The sequence below is a fragment of the Sorghum bicolor genome, chromosome 6, assembly GCF_000003195.3.
Source record: "Sorghum bicolor cultivar BTx623 chromosome 6, Sorghum_bicolor_NCBIv3, whole genome shotgun sequence".
In the NCBI taxonomy this organism is placed as follows: domain Eukaryota; kingdom Viridiplantae; phylum Streptophyta; class Magnoliopsida; order Poales; family Poaceae; genus Sorghum; species Sorghum bicolor.
In genome coordinates this window covers 60,906,239-60,922,151 of record NC_012875.2, presented here as the reverse complement: position 1 = coordinate 60,922,151, position 15,913 = coordinate 60,906,239, and the positions used below count along the sequence as shown (strand labels likewise).

At 46.3% G+C, this 15,913-nt stretch overlaps 4 protein-coding genes across 4 annotated transcripts; 1 reads left to right on the top strand and 3 right to left on the bottom strand.

Moving 5' to 3' along the window:
- LOC110436309 (small glutamine-rich tetratricopeptide repeat-containing protein) lies at positions 387 to 5,923 on the bottom strand. Its single transcript, XM_021463027.1, has 11 exons — positions 5,719 to 5,923; positions 4,791 to 5,050; positions 4,475 to 4,508; positions 4,220 to 4,356; positions 3,768 to 3,834; positions 3,434 to 3,533; positions 2,670 to 2,833; positions 2,121 to 2,167; positions 1,970 to 2,017; positions 1,253 to 1,748; positions 387 to 773 (listed from the first exon to the last, which is right to left on the bottom strand). The coding sequence occupies exons 1-11, from the start codon at positions 5,792 to 5,794 to the stop codon at positions 763 to 765; spliced, it is 1,440 nt and encodes a 479-aa protein (XP_021318702.1). The 5' UTR covers positions 5,795 to 5,923; the 3' UTR covers positions 387 to 762.
- On the bottom strand, positions 6,601 to 7,889 carry LOC8055471. The gene has a single exon (XM_002447329.2). The coding sequence runs from the start codon at positions 7,798 to 7,800 to the stop codon at positions 6,712 to 6,714; it is 1,089 nt and encodes a 362-aa protein (XP_002447374.2). The 5' UTR covers positions 7,801 to 7,889; the 3' UTR covers positions 6,601 to 6,711.
- Positions 8,158 to 11,960, top strand: LOC8076514 (GMP synthase [glutamine-hydrolyzing]). Its single transcript, XM_002448782.2, has 6 exons — positions 8,158 to 8,815; positions 9,203 to 9,453; positions 9,553 to 9,928; positions 10,065 to 10,196; positions 10,281 to 10,456; positions 11,045 to 11,960. The coding sequence occupies exons 1-6, from the start codon at positions 8,237 to 8,239 to the stop codon at positions 11,166 to 11,168; spliced, it is 1,638 nt and encodes a 545-aa protein (XP_002448827.1). The 5' UTR covers positions 8,158 to 8,236; the 3' UTR covers positions 11,169 to 11,960.
- On the bottom strand, positions 12,434 to 15,382 carry LOC8076513. The gene is made up of 2 exons (XM_002447328.2): positions 14,150 to 15,382; positions 12,434 to 13,400 (listed from the first exon to the last, which is right to left on the bottom strand). Exons 1-2 carry the CDS (start codon positions 14,922 to 14,924, stop codon positions 12,688 to 12,690), a joined length of 1,488 nt encoding a protein of 495 aa, XP_002447373.1. The 5' UTR covers positions 14,925 to 15,382; the 3' UTR covers positions 12,434 to 12,687.

Below are 15,913 nucleotides of genomic sequence, written 5' to 3'. Positions count from 1 at the left end.
CTCATCTCATGATGCAAAAAAAAAAAAAAAAAAAACAGATTTTAGCCATTCCTAGGTTCGGCCCAGAAGACACAATCTATCTAGATTCTTGATACATTTGTTACAGTATCTATCTACACAAACGTATACTCCAAAATGAAGTGAGCTCGCCCAGGCCCACCCATCACCCATTTCCTACCTTCTTTCTGGTACCAAAGCAGTAAAGACAACCTTTGGAATGTATGCCATCTCCAAACTGGTATATACTCAGCTTGGTAACTTAATAATAACTTCCCTCCTGGTGATGATTTGCAACTCCAACAATTATCCAAGCAAGGCAATAATGATCATGCATGCACTTCATTCCAGTCACAGGTTTTTCACTACCAACCTTGCACTCTTCAAAAAAAAAAAAACTACCAACCTTGCAAATATTTCAAAGTATCAATTGGCAACCAACAAGCAGCCAAAAAACAGGGGGGCAAAATGGCTTTAAATCACATGATGGACCAACAGGTATACACAAATCACGAGACAATCTCAACAAACAAGACTCAGCATAGCTAATGATACATCTCCGCCAAGATGAACCGAACAGGTAAGTTGAGCAAAATGTGCCAGCAACCATTAAGGTGGAATTTTAGCACAGACATACTGCTATAAGGTGCACAAGATATTCCATTCTTCATCAGGATGGAAAGACAAAATAATGTCCTGTATAAGACTTTTGCAGACGACAATTCAACAATACGCCGCATAACACATTTTCCTACTTCCCACGTATTAACCTGGTCCTGCACAGCAAACATGACAGAATAGTTCATATTTTAACTCGTTCTATTGCTCAAAACTTACTCTAGGACAGTGCCCCGCATGATAGAAAAAAAATAGCTTCTTTTTCAATGAATAATAAGATTTCTACCAAACTTGTACATGAAGAATTCAGTACTATCACTTTCGTTTTCGCCCCAACTGGACAATGAACTAATAGAGACAAAAGACAAACTGGAAGCATGTACATAACTATAACAATCATTCCTTTGGTAATGCAAGCAGTAGTATTCCTTCCTTTTATTGGGATCAGCGATAACACCTAGTATCTATGGTGTTTTGTTCAATGCACTGAAACGATTGTTTTTTCGATACAAATAAGACACTAGTATTCCTTCAAAGATAACTAGAGAAGACATGCCCTATTCTGCTCAAAGCATGAGCTTGACAAACTTAACTCAAAAGAAACAAACGTTGTAAATGAAGCAGATTAGTATCAAACCTCTAGGTGCACCTTCATGTGGAGTCATGTGTGGCCCAAGCATTTGCATCACAGCTCTCAAAGCCTCCGCAGCCTGCTCGGGTCTAGCTCCAGCCACATTTATATGGATGCCATCATCCCTGTGTACGCCTGGTTCACCATGTTCCCCTTCATGTCCATTAGAAGCTTGGCGTGCCTGAGTTCCTTCATTGCCTGAGCCCGAGAAGGCAAAGGGGGGAGGAACAGCAGCACCAGTTGGGAACGAAGCAGGTGGAGTATGGTTATTTGAATTCCCTGTTTGACTTGATCCTTGACCGCCAGCATTGACACTTGCTTGACCAAAAATGTCATTCAAATTTATACTTATGGAATGTCCTGGTGGTGGTGCACCAATATCAGATGACCAGCCAGCGAAGAATTCTTGACCTGGAGAACTACCTGGTGGAAACAGATTGAAAGGAACACCACTACTTGTAAATACTGGATGTGGTCCTTGAGCTTGGCGTGCATGTGTGTTCTATAAACAAGATGATGGATTAGCTGTCAATTTAGACCAAAGAACAAAATAAAAGCATGCAACATAATAAAGACGTAATCTTCAGTAGACATCCCAACTAGGAGCCTTTTTACAAGCGAAGTATTTCATTTTACAAAAAAAATAAAAAAAAATAGTGCTTATTTGTAGGACACATCTTAAACTCCACTTCAGAGGTATAGGCAAATTTCTAGTGACAGTACCTGCCCTTCTGGTGGGACTCGTTGTTCAGCCAGTTTCTTTTTTGCGACCTAAGTTTATTGGACAGAGAGGAAAGTGGAGAAAAAAAAGGTACATTAGCTTTCCATACTCAAGTTCCAAATGAAAATAAAGTAGAAAAAAGAAAAACTTTACCTCAATATTCTGCCTGACATTTTCATTACTAGGATCAAGCTCAGCGGCTGCAAGAAGAGCAAAGTAGATTAACTATACATTCCACACATTATTGGATATAACATAACACTATAGTGCAAAAACATGCAGGACGAACAAGTGGAGCAGTTACTGTTAGTTTGATCAGGCAGAAGAAAAGTGAAAAACCCATTATAACTGGAATATCAGGAATCATTGGAATAAATTTGAAGATCCAGACTTTAGTAGTTTAAACAGTGCTTAAAGCATGTCACCATAAGAAAGTATGGTATGGATTTGGCTGTGGAACTTGATTAGGACTAAACAGGGAACTGAACTATTTTTTTTTTCTAATTAGATTTCTATAAAAGTACAGATGTCCAGATGTTAAGGAAGAAAGTTGGTTTTGGTTGGATGCCATGGTATGCTAAAAGTTCCTCAAGAAACAAAAGTTCAACATCTAGATCCACAGTTCATATAAAAGACACAACACAGGCAACTGCACCTACTAACTGTAGAAAAGGTTAAAAAGGGCAGCACACCAACAGATACCTTTCAAGTATCCCTTGTACAGAGCATCATGATAATTCCCCATAGCAAAATAAGCAGATCCAAGTCGGCTATATGCTTTGCTGTAGCTAGGGTCAATTTCAATTGACTTCAGGCAGTCCTCAATAGCTTCATTGTTCATATTAAGAAGGGTATATGCAGCAGCCCTGGAAGTGGCATGTACATGTTACATCAAAGTGGAAGCAAGTAAATGACATCATGGATTAACAAAAGCTAAAGAGTCCTTTCATTGCCAGAAATGAAAAGTTCTCAGTGGGCTTCTAACTAACTCATTATACCAAGGGTAGCCTAGCTTAGTTGGAGAGAAGTGTCGGCGTACACCTCTGCCACCCAGCTTTGAGTCCTCATCAACTTGAAATTGGCTGTCTATTTCTACTTGTTCACATTGCTGCCACACCTAGGTTGGTCAAGTCCCCCCTCCTCCAAAGCCTTCTAAGCTCTGATGTTGAGTTTCTAGGAAGAACTAATAACAGGTACAAGGTACTGAGAGTTGCTATCTAATCACAAGTTATAGAACAGGAACACCATAAAAGTAAGAACTGGTTCAGGCAGTTAACTATTAAACTGCCATTAGTTCTTAAATCTCAAGATCCCATCCTACATTAAACATGAAAAACTGAGGGGGGATCAAATGTATCTTTTCTGTTCTATCAATTTAACACATTATCACGAGAAGAAAAAAAACTATCATAGTAATTTTTGCAACCCGCGAGTTCGCAGCCATAATTTCTCCAGTTAGTCCATACCTGTTGCAATAGTAAATGGCATTTTTTTTGTTCAATGCAATGGCACAGGTGTACAGCTCTACCGCTTTAAGGTGTTGGTTTGATCTCATGAATTCATTACCTGATAAATAAATAAATGATAAGCAGTCAGCTTACAGGACCAAGCACATTGACATTCATTTATTAATGCATATAGAAGGCTTGAAATATAACATTATTGACTTTTACCTTTACACATTAAAATAGCAAAGATTACCAAGTTAGAATTTGCACGTTAGTGCACAAGCTAATGAATCACAAAGGGAATGCAAATTGTCACTCAAAATACACACATGGAATGACTAGAACCACATACCTCTTGATTTAAAGGACTCTGCAAGGTCTACTAAGCTTGCCTTTTTCGTTCCTGACTTCTGCATCGCCTAAGCAGAAACAAAAAAAAGGTCCGTAATTAATAATTGTACAAACAAGTCAAGAACAATCAGGACAAGAAAAGGGAGAAATAGGTGCAAACCAACTAATAGTTCCCTAAGGCCCCGTTTGGATCCTTGGAATTGAATTCATTGTAATGAACTATAGTTGGGGAAGAAGAAAGTCTACAACTTTACTGGAGAAGAAAGAATCCATTTCCCATCTCCCACCCTATGAATTTGAGATAGGCTTATATGTGAGCTTCGGAAAGTTGTGGAATCTCAAATTCCAAACCAAATAGCCTAATTTCTTAAGTAGATTCCAATTCCTCCAAAATGAAGGAATCCAAACGGGCCCTAAGGGAAAAAACAGAAAGAGGGAGAGAAATCATTTTACCAGTAATGCATCATTAAAGTATTGTGTTGCTTTTGAAAGTAGGCCAGGATCTTCAGCTCCAGCAGGTGATGTCTTAAAGAAATTGATTTCATCAAGTGCAGCATAAAATTTTGCAAATAGTTCATCCCCTGAATGATCTGGCCAAAGAATAAAATAGGGTTTGTGAGAACATAGTTAATTTTAGTTACCTTGCAAATGAAATCAAGATAAACAAGAAGCAACTACATCTGAATAAAATTTATGCCATAGTCATACCTAGGTCAAATGTATCCTCCATCTGACTGTCACTCTGATCAGGACAAGCAGAAAGATGATATGAGAAGATAGTATATCTAAAGAATGCTATTAGAGGAAAGTGACAAAACTTTATGGATAAGCAATACAGCATATGTTATAGGAGCTCTGAGTAACATGTACATCGAACAAATTGTGCAAAGATATTGTCAGTAAATGTGAAATATGAATAAACATGTTTGACTGCGGGGCAGCACGGAAAGGATGGTTGTTAAACAGAAACACAAATTCATGTATCAAATGAGGTGTGTGTGTGAGAGAGAGAGAGAGAGCATACATCTGATGTTGTGCATTTGTTTGGGTCTTCTTCGACATTAGATGTACCCGCATTTTGAGATGGCTTGTTTGATACAGATTGTGACAGCAAAGCAGCTCTTGCCCGGTCTCTTTCATTTGCTTCCAGAGAAGCAAATAGCTCAAGCAACAGTCCTGGCTGTATCGCCTCACGAGTGGCTGATGAGTTAACACTAAAAATGGACTCCAGGCAATCCTTAGCAACTTCAAGAGCTTCAGGATCAACCCCAGGAGCTAACTCGACTGCATTGAAGACATGGCTGTTTAATGTCAGAAAATTGAATAGCAAGAAAAATAAAATGAGCAAAACCCAGAGCAACTCATGTGCTTCAGTTGTTCTAATTCCATTAAAACCGATCAACTTATTTATATATTGGTTCTCAACTTCTCGCCAGCAGTATAGCATAGTTTAACATTTCATTGGGTTTAAAATTCGCCTGCAGAAATCAGAGATGCAGCATCTAACGTGCCCACGACTGTATGTTACCTCCTTGGAAAGCCACCAGTTCCAAAAAGGACCCTGAATTACTGCCATCTACTAGAAGCACTTGTAAGTTGTAACCCTAGTCCAGAAGGTGGGGGTTTTGGCCGTGACAGACGTGGAGCTATGGTTTGAATACACAATCCCAAATGGGATGCACATCGAGTTCCTAAAAAAAGTGGAAGCGATGCTCTAATTTCATTTCATGGGTTTGGTAGCACACGGGACGGGATTGGATCCCCTCCCAGGCCCCCACGACCATGGCAGAAGCAGAAACCATGTGTGCTGTGTGGGTTGAATGGATCATCCAGAGAGAGAAGGGGAACGGTCTCGAAGTACCGAGTAGCAGCGAAACGAGACGCGGGTGAGGGATCGGATCAGGGAGTCGTGGGTGTGGAACGGAGAGAGAGAGGGAAGAGCGAGTACCAACCGGAGTTGAGGAAGTCGAGGAAGGAGAGGACGATGCGGCGGGAGACGGGCGAGTCTGAGCGGGTCATGTTGCCCATGGATTCCGTGGGCCGGCCGCTGCAGCGCCGGCGCCGGAGGAGGCGGAGAGGCGGACGGCGGAGTAGCGGGGCGAGCGGCCCGTTTTACTTTTGGCTAGTATACGATACGATTGATTGATTGCCTAGAGTAGAGGCACCACTTTGACTCCACTGCCTTCGCCACAGGAGCTCCTAGTGCAAGGGTTTTTTTTTTTTCTTTCTTTCTTTTTTTGTGCAAAACGTTAAACGTCGTTGCATTTGCATCTGGATTTGGACCGACGGTCTCCAAGAGTTTTTATTTTTATATAAAACTAACGAACAGCGTTAAATTTTCACATAATTCCATGAACGCATGAATTTGTGGATGATAGGATAAGAATGCACAAAACACCTGAATGAAAAAAAGTAATATTACTAAGACTGGAAGAAAAAAGAGAGGAAAACACCTGAATGAGTCTAAATAATTCATGTGCGTGCAGTGTCAAATATTGAAAGGCTGTGATCAATACTTCAAAAAAGAAGTGGTAAAAAGGTCTAGATAGGTCTCATTTAGGAGAAATTCGTCCTAGACATCAAGATGATCAAAAACAATTTTGATGAAATGTCTTTTCTCTTAGTCAAATTGCAATAAAGTAGCTGACGGCTAGTTTAATGTGGCTTTACGTCGTAACGATCGATCTTTTATAAGCTATAAAAAAAAGTGACATCTGTTGTAAAAAAAAAAAGAAAAGGAAACTCACTCAACCGTAGTACTAGTGACGTGATCGAGTCGAGTAATAAACGATCAAAGCAGGAGAATTCTGGGCAGTTGTAACAAGTGAACGATCAAACCTAACAACACCGTTCCGTCTTCTTTGAGGTAGGTACTTGTACAAAGAATGCATGAATTTGACCAAATTGTCTAACAAGAATATAAGCACTACTAATCTCTAAATTCTCTATCGCCTTCCTCTGCTTCCCCTGCCAGCCGCAGCCGGTGCCTTTGCCGGCGAGGAAGCACCGAGAGCCGGAAAGTCATCGGAGGACAGGCTGAAGGGCCCGCCGTTTTGTGTCATCGGAGCAGGAGCGGGCCCTGCTTGTGCTCTTGTAACAATCCCCTGTCTCACAATGGAACTAGCCGACTGGGGCCTGCTCGACGACGGGCTGTCAATGTCATGGTTGCTGGTCACCACCGCCGGGCGGACAGGGACGACAGGAGCAGGAAGAGGCAGGGGCTGGAGGTTCTGCAGGTCCGGGTCGGGCCTGAAGCCGAACGGTAGCTTGGCGGCGTCCATCTTGCGGAACGTGATGGAGATCCTCTTGGCGTGGACGGCGGGGACGCAGTGCTTGGCGACGTCGGCGCCGTTGCCGGCGAGCACGAGGACGGAGCCCGGGGGCAGCGAGATGGAGACGGGGCCGGCGAACTCGCCGGGTCCGACCACCCTGAGTTCCCTGCCGAAGAGGATGGCGCACTCGGCGAGGAAGGAGACGGTGCAGAAGGGGCGGGCGAAGTCGTGGTGGTCCACGTGCGGCGGGATGCAGTCGCCCACGTCGTAGACGTTGACGATGCAGCTGTCGGGCACGCAGTCCGGCGGGAGGACGCGCCACGACACGAGGCGGCGGACCATGGACTTGAGCGGGGGCGGCAGCGGGTCCGCCTCCTCGCGGCGGATGATCCCCGGCGGGTTGCCGTCGCGGTCCGTGGCGTAGTTGTAGCAGCAGCCGAACTGGATGGTGGCCCGGCCCTTGCCGCGCATCCACTTGCGGGGCTCCGAGTAGGTGCGCTCACCTCTCAAGAGGCCGCGGCGGCCTTTGTCCTGCAGGTCATGCACCAAGTCCACGATGCGCTGCTGCTCGGCGGGGGAGAAGACGCCCGTGTGCAGCTCCAGGCCCTGGAGGATGTTCACCATACGCCCGTCCACGCGCTCCATGTGCCTCAAGTCCTTGTTCCGTCGCACCCTCTGCATCCCTGCCTCGGCGGCGGCGGCGGCGGCCATGGATGGGGGGTTGTTGGTGGCAAAAGGGGATCTTGATCTTGGGACTGCCATGCTCTGCTCTGACTCTGACTCTGACTCCTACAGCTACAGCTACAGGATGGATGGATCATACTGTAATTTTTTATTAAGGTCGTCTCTCTTGTGCGGCAGGGATTAGATGACGGTGGGCGCCGCGCAGCCGAGTGACCGACTCGACTTCGGTATCGTGTCCGAATCGCTTTGTCCTGGGGTTGGCCCAAGGCCCCAATTTTTGGAAGGAAACGAAATCAAACCAGCTCGGTGGCCCGGCCCGGGTAACCTCGACGTGACGGCCCAGTTTACTCTACTAGTTGGGCATGGGCTTGGACCGAACAAATCACCCATTCCCCATCTTTTTCTTTTCTTTATTTATATAATAGTTATAGTAGTTAGGAAACACGCTTCGGCACGAGCACTTAGCGCGCACCCCCTCAAACCCTAACCCCCTCTGCTCCCAGCCGCCAACGCCATGGGCTCCACTGCCGCCGCCTCCGTGCTCCCGGTGTCCGCCGGCACCGGCCAGAACCTCGTCCTCATCCTCGACTACGGCTCGCAGTACACCCACCTCATCACCCGCCGCGTGCGCCAGCTCGGCGTCCTCTCCCTATGCGTGTCCGGCACGGCGCCGCTCGCCTCCCTCGAGGGCCTGCGCCCGCGCGCCGTCATCCTCTCCGGCGGGCCCCACTCCGTCCACGCCCCGGGCGCGCCTGCCTTTCCCGAGGGGTTCCTGGACTTCGCGGCCGCCGCGGGCGCGCACGTGCTCGGCGTCTGCTACGGGATGCAGCTCCTCGTGCAGTCCCTCGGCGGCGCCGTCGTGCCCGGGGAGCGCCAGGAGTACGGCAAGATGGACGTTCAGGTGACGGCGGCCTCCTCCGCGCTCTACGGGGAAGCGGAGACGGGGAAGCGCCAGACGGTGTGGATGAGCCATGGCGACGAGGTGGTCACGCTGCCGCAAGGCTTTGAGGTGGTTGCGCGCAGTGTGCAGGGCGCCGTCGCCGCCATCGAGTACCGGGAGAAGCGCTTTTATGGGCTCCAATACCACCCAGAGGTAGCAACCGTTATGTGTGCTTATTTACTAGTATGATGAACGTCATCTCTGTTAAGCTACAAATGGTCGTGCTACAGTAAATGGCACTGTTTAATCATTCCAGTCCACTGTTTAACTGCTTCATCAGTTCACCAGTTTTTTTTTTTAAAAAAAAAATTGATAAGTATTGGTCTTCTCGGTTCAGACTAGTTTGTTCATTCATCGCATGGAGCAGCAGCAGCTCAGTTATTTGGTTCTCTCTTGCCAATACAAATAATATTTTGCATGTTTTGTCCCTTCTTCTGGTATTATTACTGTTCACAGCAACGTGCTTTGTCTTTGCATACCATCTGGTTGCTGAATCTGTCGATGCAATAGCATGACTGTATTGAACTTTCTCATGTAAAGGTTACACATTCAGCCCAAGGAATGGAAACACTGCGCCGCTTTCTTTTTGATGTTTGTGGGATCAAAGCTGATTGGAAGATGCAAGATGTGCTCGATGAAGAAATCAAGACCATCCAAAGCACCGTTGGCCCTGATGAGCATGTTATCTGTGCATTGTCAGGTGGAGTTGATTCGACGGTCGCGGCCACTCTCGTTCACAAGGCAATAGGAGATAGGCTTCACTGTGTTTTTGTTGACAATGGTCTATTGAGGTAACAATATGCTGCCTTATTTCTGTATGATCTTTTGAATAGAACTTGTGCATATCTCAAATCAGTGTGCAATGAAACTAAAACAGTCCTCATTTGCAGGTACAAGGAGAGAGAACGAGTAATGACAACCTTTGAAAGTGATTTGCACCTGCCAGTTACATGTGTTGATGCCTCAGAGCAATTTCTCAGCAAGTTAAAGGGTGTCGAGGACCCAGAGCAGAAAAGGAAGATTATTGGCAGGGAATTCATAGCTGTCTTTGATGACTTTGCTCACAAGCTGGAACAGAAGATAGGGAAAAGGCCTGAATATTTAGTTCAAGGGACTTTGTACCCTGATGTAATTGAATCATGCCCACCTCCTGGGAGTGGAAGGACACATTCCCACACCATCAAAAGCCATCACAATGTCGGCGGCCTTCCAAAAGATATGAAGTTAAAACTCATTGAACCACTCAAGCTCCTATTCAAGGATGAGGTACCAATTTGAATTAATTTGAATAATATAAATTTGTAATTTTCTTAGTTTCTTGCATGGTCAGGCATGGTATGATGAAAGGAACCAAGGAACCTTTATTTTTTATTACTCTTACAGTTTTTTTTAATGTCTGTAGGTGCGGAAATTGGGGAGTATTTTGAATGTCCCAGATTCATTTTTGAAGCGACACCCATTTCCTGGGCCTGGTCTTGCTGTACGTGTCCTAGGTGATGTTACACAAGGCAATGCTTTGGAGGTTCTTCGTCAGGTTCGAACTTTCAGAATTGTTGAAATGCTACAGCACCTTGGATACACTATTTGAATTGGCAGTTTCTCAATTTATTTCTTTCAGGTGGATGAGATATTTGTTCAAGCTATTAAAGATGCAGGCCTCTATGATAAAATATGGCAAGCCTTTGCTGTTTTCCTGCCAGTACAAACAGTTGGGGTTCAGGGTGACCAGCGAACCCATTCCAATGCTGTTGTTTTAAGGGCAATCACCAGTGAGGATGGCATGACTGCAGATTGGTATGTACCAGTGAAGTTCTTACTCTGTTCCACTTTTTTCCCCTAGCAAACTTTAGATATGTTGTACTAATATTCTGTTCCAGTCATACAGATAAGTTTTTATTGTCTGTTGCTGTAATGTTTCACACTCTTATCATTCTAGAGTCTGGGAACCAATAATGTTTGCATGAGATAGTAAATTTCTTCATTTCTTTGGTGGTTTGCCCTTTTCTTTACTTGTTGCCCTTGTTGTCCAACCCGAAATTCTCTAGGTGCTCCCTACTAAGGTCAACCATCTGGTTTTGCCTTATTCCAAGCCATCTAATCTGTGTTCCAACTGCAAAGTGCTAATGGTGCCCTCTTAAGATGCATCTTGAATATGTTGTACAGATTGAACTTGTGATGGTGCATGCCTAGTCTTGATATTATTTTCGTTCGAGCCGTACAAATTGTTGGAATATATAGAACTATCTTCTCTGTCATGTTAAGTTCTGTTGCCCTGTCATAGCGTTTGTTTTAAGCAGTAAACTGCAGGCATGTGTCTTTAAACAGTAGACTGCATCCTGCATATTTTCTCATATCAAGCCATTCTCTTTTTAAAATTTTCAGGTACTATTTTGACCATGCATTCCTGGTAGATGTGGTAAACAAGATCTGCAACAATGTGCGGGGCATAAACCGTGTTTGCCAGGACATCACATCTAAGCCGCCTGCAACGGTGGAGTGGGAGTAGGAACAGATGGTCTTATGCTGCGAAGTGGGATGGGACAAATAACTAACCTCATGATGCTATGGTGGAAGGAAGAGCAATTTATCTTTTGATGCTGGGCTCTTTTGATGCTGGGATGAAGTAACTACCCTCATGATGCTATGGTGGAAGGATTTTATTATGATGGTTGTCCTCGTAAAGCATGTACTACTGCTGGCAGCTGACTTGGTTTCGTTTTTCGTATTATTACCAAAAGTGTCTGTGTCGTGCTCTCTCGCTCTTTGCTCCGGTCTGGGTTAGCCCAAAAGTTTAAACCTGACTTATCGACTCATGCCACTCTCAACACGTTGCATGACTAACTCTGGGTAGGATGATGGCGATGGCTGATGACAGTTACTGAAGCTGTATTGTCAAACTCTACTGAAGCTGAATCTTGCAATATATGTGAAAAAAGGGGTACCCAGAGCTGTGCATTCGTTGTGAAAACAATAATGGTTACCAGCTGTTGATCTGTTTGAAGACATGAATTTCATGTAGTGGTGAGGAGCTTCACCAAATGATCCACCAACATATGGTATCATTTATCAAGTACACTTGCACGAGTATCACAAAAGGCAGTTAAGAAGAAATGTGACCATTTATCAATAAATTAGGTTCATCATGAATTGTTACGTAATGGGACATGTAAAGAAGTATCTTGTAAGTCTGTGAGCCCAACTGATGTACCAATGTTATGTTATGTATACATATAACATTGAGATTTTGTAAGCCATTTTTCAGAGTTACAGCTACCACCGCTGCTGCTATTGGAAGTCAGATTAACATGCACAAGTACTGTCTGCATGCCTATTATTATTAGTATGCAATCTCAGTATCTCACAATCACAAGCGGCTCTCTGTTTGTCATGTTACTTAACGCTGGTGTGTAGTTTCACTTTCCTGTAGCCTGTAGTTTTTTTTGTTTTTTTTTTTAAAAAAATGGTGCTGCTGAACGAACAGGACTGGATCGTGTTGATGGGAAAACGTGTTGCCAAACCAACACTGTTTACTCAACCTAGATGACCATGGTCTGAGATGAGTCAAAGGTATCTCTTGTGTCATGCGTGAGAGAACTTTGTGCGGATGATCCGTAACCAATGCTCTGGGTTGACACTGCATGCCAGCCAAAGCCAAGCTGGGAATCAACCTCTGAATAATGCCTCGTCTGATCTTGTCCTAGTGGATGACATGCTTTGCTAGTGACACTATACACTGCTGCTGAAATGAATGTCACTCTAAACTCATTCAGAAGAGAGAAAAGACAGCAAGTTAGTCCTAGCTTAGCTTACTGCTGCTGCTCCGTGTATACAGTGCAATACAATACAACAATATGCATGCATTCCATTTGCATGGACCAGGAGTGATCTGAACCTGAATGATCTACTTGTACTTGTGATGATCAGCTAATACGAGTACTACTGATTAGTACTTACTAACAGGGAACCAACCCATTAACACTAGAAGCATGCATGGACTGTAGTAAATTGTAACCAATTGAAGGTAGCTAAGCCTTGTAGACGACAACAAAGCATGGGAGGATGGCTCTGGGGTTGAACACCAGCAGCTCCTCCAGGTTGGAGTACACCCCGGCCGATCCCGCCACCGAGTCATACTCCTCTTCCTCGCCGGGCCCGGCCTCCTCCTCCGACGCCTGCTCTGCTTCTTCCTTTGGCCGCTTCACCCTTCCCGCGATCACCCGGCACACCAGCATCGCCCTCCGCTGCTGCCGCTCGGCCTCCTCACCCTCCGCCGCCGGCACTGGCACGGGCACGGCGTCGTGCGCGCGGCCGCTAGTGGCCATCGTCAGCACCCCGCCGTCGCTGGCGCTCCTGCTGAAGCCGTCGCGGATGATGCCGCACGCGGCGCAGCCCCCCGCGGCTGCGGCTGCGTCGCAGAGGTGCGTGGCGCCGTTGAGGCCCAGCGAGCAGGCCAGGGTGGCGCAGTGGAACCGGAGAAGCTCGTTGCCGTCGGCGGTGCAGCGCGGGTGCCTGTTGTTGGCCCCCATCGCCACCGGCTGCTGGCCGGCGCCGCCACCAGCTGCGGCCCTGGCCTTGACGGCGTCGCGGTACTCCTCGAAGCGGGCCAGCGTCCTGGGCGTGTTGTGCACCTTGAGGATGCGGTCCACCATGCACACGGGGCTCTGCTTCTTCAGCCAGCTCGACTGGAAGATGATCTCGATGATGTTCCGGCTCGTGTCATCCGCGCTCAGCTCCGACACTGCATTCACAGTTGGGTTGGGTTGGTTGTGGTCAAACAACAAACATAATTTCGGCACTTGACATGACGGGCTTGTCAATGTGCTGCAAACGATCTGATAGTGATAGATAGTGGTACTGAAGAAAAAAGAAAGAAAGGGATCTCCTATCCTACTGCGGCCAACCACTTGTTGCCATGATGAAAGGAAAGCAATGCAGCAATTTTCTCATCAGAAAGAAATGTAGAAGCTGCTTTACTTTCTACTGTTACTACCATAACATATATATGCTCGCTAGTCGTGGGGACTACATAAAACCATGAAAAGCAGCAAGAATAAAGTGCAGCTCTCACTTTCACACAAACAGTACTCCTGAAGACAGCACAGATGAGCAAAGCTAGCATAGCAATAGCATAGCAGCAGCACCGACCAAAGAGCAACTTTTCCAGCATCGCCTCACTCTAGTCTCCAGTCTCCACTGTGGTGATTAATGAGCCTTACATATGATTATTATGCCGGGGAGAAGAGGAACTACGACCTAGGTCTACCCTGTTTTGCAAAAAGATATCTGAATTTGGTTGCTGGATTTGTCTGATTTTTGTTGTTGTTGTTGTTGTTCGGATAATATTAATTCTGTTATTATGAACAAAATTGTAAATTATTTTTTAAATTATAAAAGTTGGTTGTGAAAACTTATATACATCTGAAATATATAGCAACTCCATAAATAAATAATTTAGTTGTACTCCAGTACCAGTAGTAGAGTACCAACCTGCGTGCCTGATGGACTGGTGGAGGTGGAGGCTCTCCTGCCTGACGAACACCTCGCCGCAGTCGGGGCAAGGGCAGATGGTGGAGGCGGTGGCCCTCATGGAGGTGCTGCCGCTCACGGGGTCCACCACCATGTGGCACTCGTAGCACCCCGACAGCCGCCTCAGCTGCATGCCGGCCCTGAACGACGACCCGCCCGACGATGACGAGGACGACAGCGACGACCCGCCCCGCTGCAGCTGCTTGCTGTTGCTGCTGCTGCTCGCCGCCGTCGCCGACGAGCTGCGGCCAGTGCCACACTTGGACTCGCTCAGGGGCTTCTTCACGCACCGCTCGCTGCTCCCGCTCACCGACGCGCGCCGCTTGCAGGGCTCGCCCGCCGTCGTGCCGCCCATGGTATCCTCCGGAGGCGGCACGGGCATCCTCTGGTGCCTGCTCTCGCTGTCGTCCCTGAGCTTGCAAATGGACGGCGCGGAGCAGCCCAGCCTCTTGCTCCTGCTGCCGGTGTCCTGCTGCGCCCGCGGCCGCGCGTGGTGCTGGCCGTGGCCGTGGCTGTTTCTGCAGGAGAAGAGGCTCTTGAGCGCTAACCTGTAGGACGGGCTCTCCGGCTCCGTGCACTGCCTGCTCTGCTTCTTCTCTGCTTTCTCCTCCTTCTCCGGCCTCTTCTTGGTCGTCGTCAGCTTCTTCTTCACCATGGCGGCCGCAGCGGTGGAACTGGAAGTGGTGCTGCTCTTCTTGGCCTCCCTGACGCCTGCTGATCTGCCCGGTTCCACCATTGCGATCCTATAGCTCACTTGCTAGCTTTCTTCAGCTTCCTCCTAGTCCTAGACTTGTTATTCTTGGGATTTCTTCCCTTTCTTTATGTGTTCATGTTGGGAGTTGTGACTAGCTAGTTCTAGTCTACTTGAGAGGAGGAGGAGGAGGAGGTAACAAGGATTATGGTGATGATGAAAGTGAAGCGAAGATGGACCATTCCATGTCCATGTCCATGTCCATGTGTGTGCTGAATTGAGTGAATGGATGGTGCTCTGCTTGTGCTGCTACTTGTGTTTCTATCTCAAGAGAGGAGACTGAAGAGAGAAGAGGAGGGCTAGGAGAAAAAAGAGGACGCTTTGTATTGCTGCAGCTTTATGCTTTTGGTTTTGTGGAGTGATCTGATGAGGGTGATGGAGCAGGAGCCTGCTCTGCTCTGCTTCTGCTTCTGCACCTGCTTATGCTCCAGGTAATTTAGTCGTTGGATTAAGGGCATGCATAGCTAGCTAACACTAACAATGGCGGGGCCGGGGCTTGATTAATAAATGAGTTGTCCAGCACGGCATGTTATGGCATGGCACAAACACATCCATGGTGTTCTTGATCCCATGCCTTGATGGCGTCCCAAGTACTCTATAGCTACTAGCACAGTGAATATATTGTTCGGTTTGTTTACGCAGCTCCAGATTTTAGATTATATTCGTCGCATCTCACAGTGAATATATAGGAACAAAACTAGCTCGATGCCCAATACCAAGGTTGAACAGAAATTCAAAACATCTCTAGATAGATGAGCCATGGCCTTAGCATTGGAGAAATTCAAAACATGAATACGAACAAAACGCTTCGTCAAGTGGAGTGCGGTAAAAATCTCAATTTTGCTTTGCTGGAGGAAGACAAACAACTCAAGTGTGCTAACTCTGAACAAGTTGTACAACTTGAACAAGCCTAAGTTACATGCAAACACTGAAAATGTGCTTACAGACTCACGCACTCCGTTTACTGCCTCTGC

Bases quoted from the DNA above. Each gene is read 5' to 3' on its own strand.
- LOC8076513 (XM_002447328.2), bottom strand. From the start codon at position 14,924: ATGGTGGAACCGGGCAGATCAGCAGGCGTCAGGGAGGCCAAGAAGAGC. The intron at 13,401-14,149 runs GTTGGTACTCTA...CTGTGAATGCAG, and splicing joins CCAGTCCATCAGGCACGCAG to TGTCGGAGCTGAGCGCGGAT.
- LOC110436309 (XM_021463027.1), bottom strand. From the start codon at position 5,794: ATGGGCAACATGACCCGCTCAGACTCGCCCGTCTCCCGCCGCATCGTC. The intron at 4,509-4,790 runs GTATGCTCTCTC...TGTCCTGATCAG, and splicing joins ACAAATGCACAACATCAGAT to AGTGACAGTCAGATGGAGGA. The intron at 3,534-3,767 runs GTATGTGGTTCT...TTTATTTATCAG, and splicing joins AGAGTCCTTTAAATCAAGAG to GTAATGAATTCATGAGATCA.
- LOC8055471 (XM_002447329.2), bottom strand. From the start codon at position 7,800: ATGGCAGTCCCAAGATCAAGATCCCCTTTTGCCACCAACAACCCCCCA.
- LOC8076514 (XM_002448782.2), top strand. From the start codon at position 8,237: ATGGGCTCCACTGCCGCCGCCTCCGTGCTCCCGGTGTCCGCCGGCACC. The intron at 9,454-9,552 runs GTAACAATATGC...CCTCATTTGCAG, and splicing joins GTTGACAATGGTCTATTGAG to GTACAAGGAGAGAGAACGAG. The intron at 9,929-10,064 runs GTACCAATTTGA...TAATGTCTGTAG, and splicing joins AGCTCCTATTCAAGGATGAG to GTGCGGAAATTGGGGAGTAT.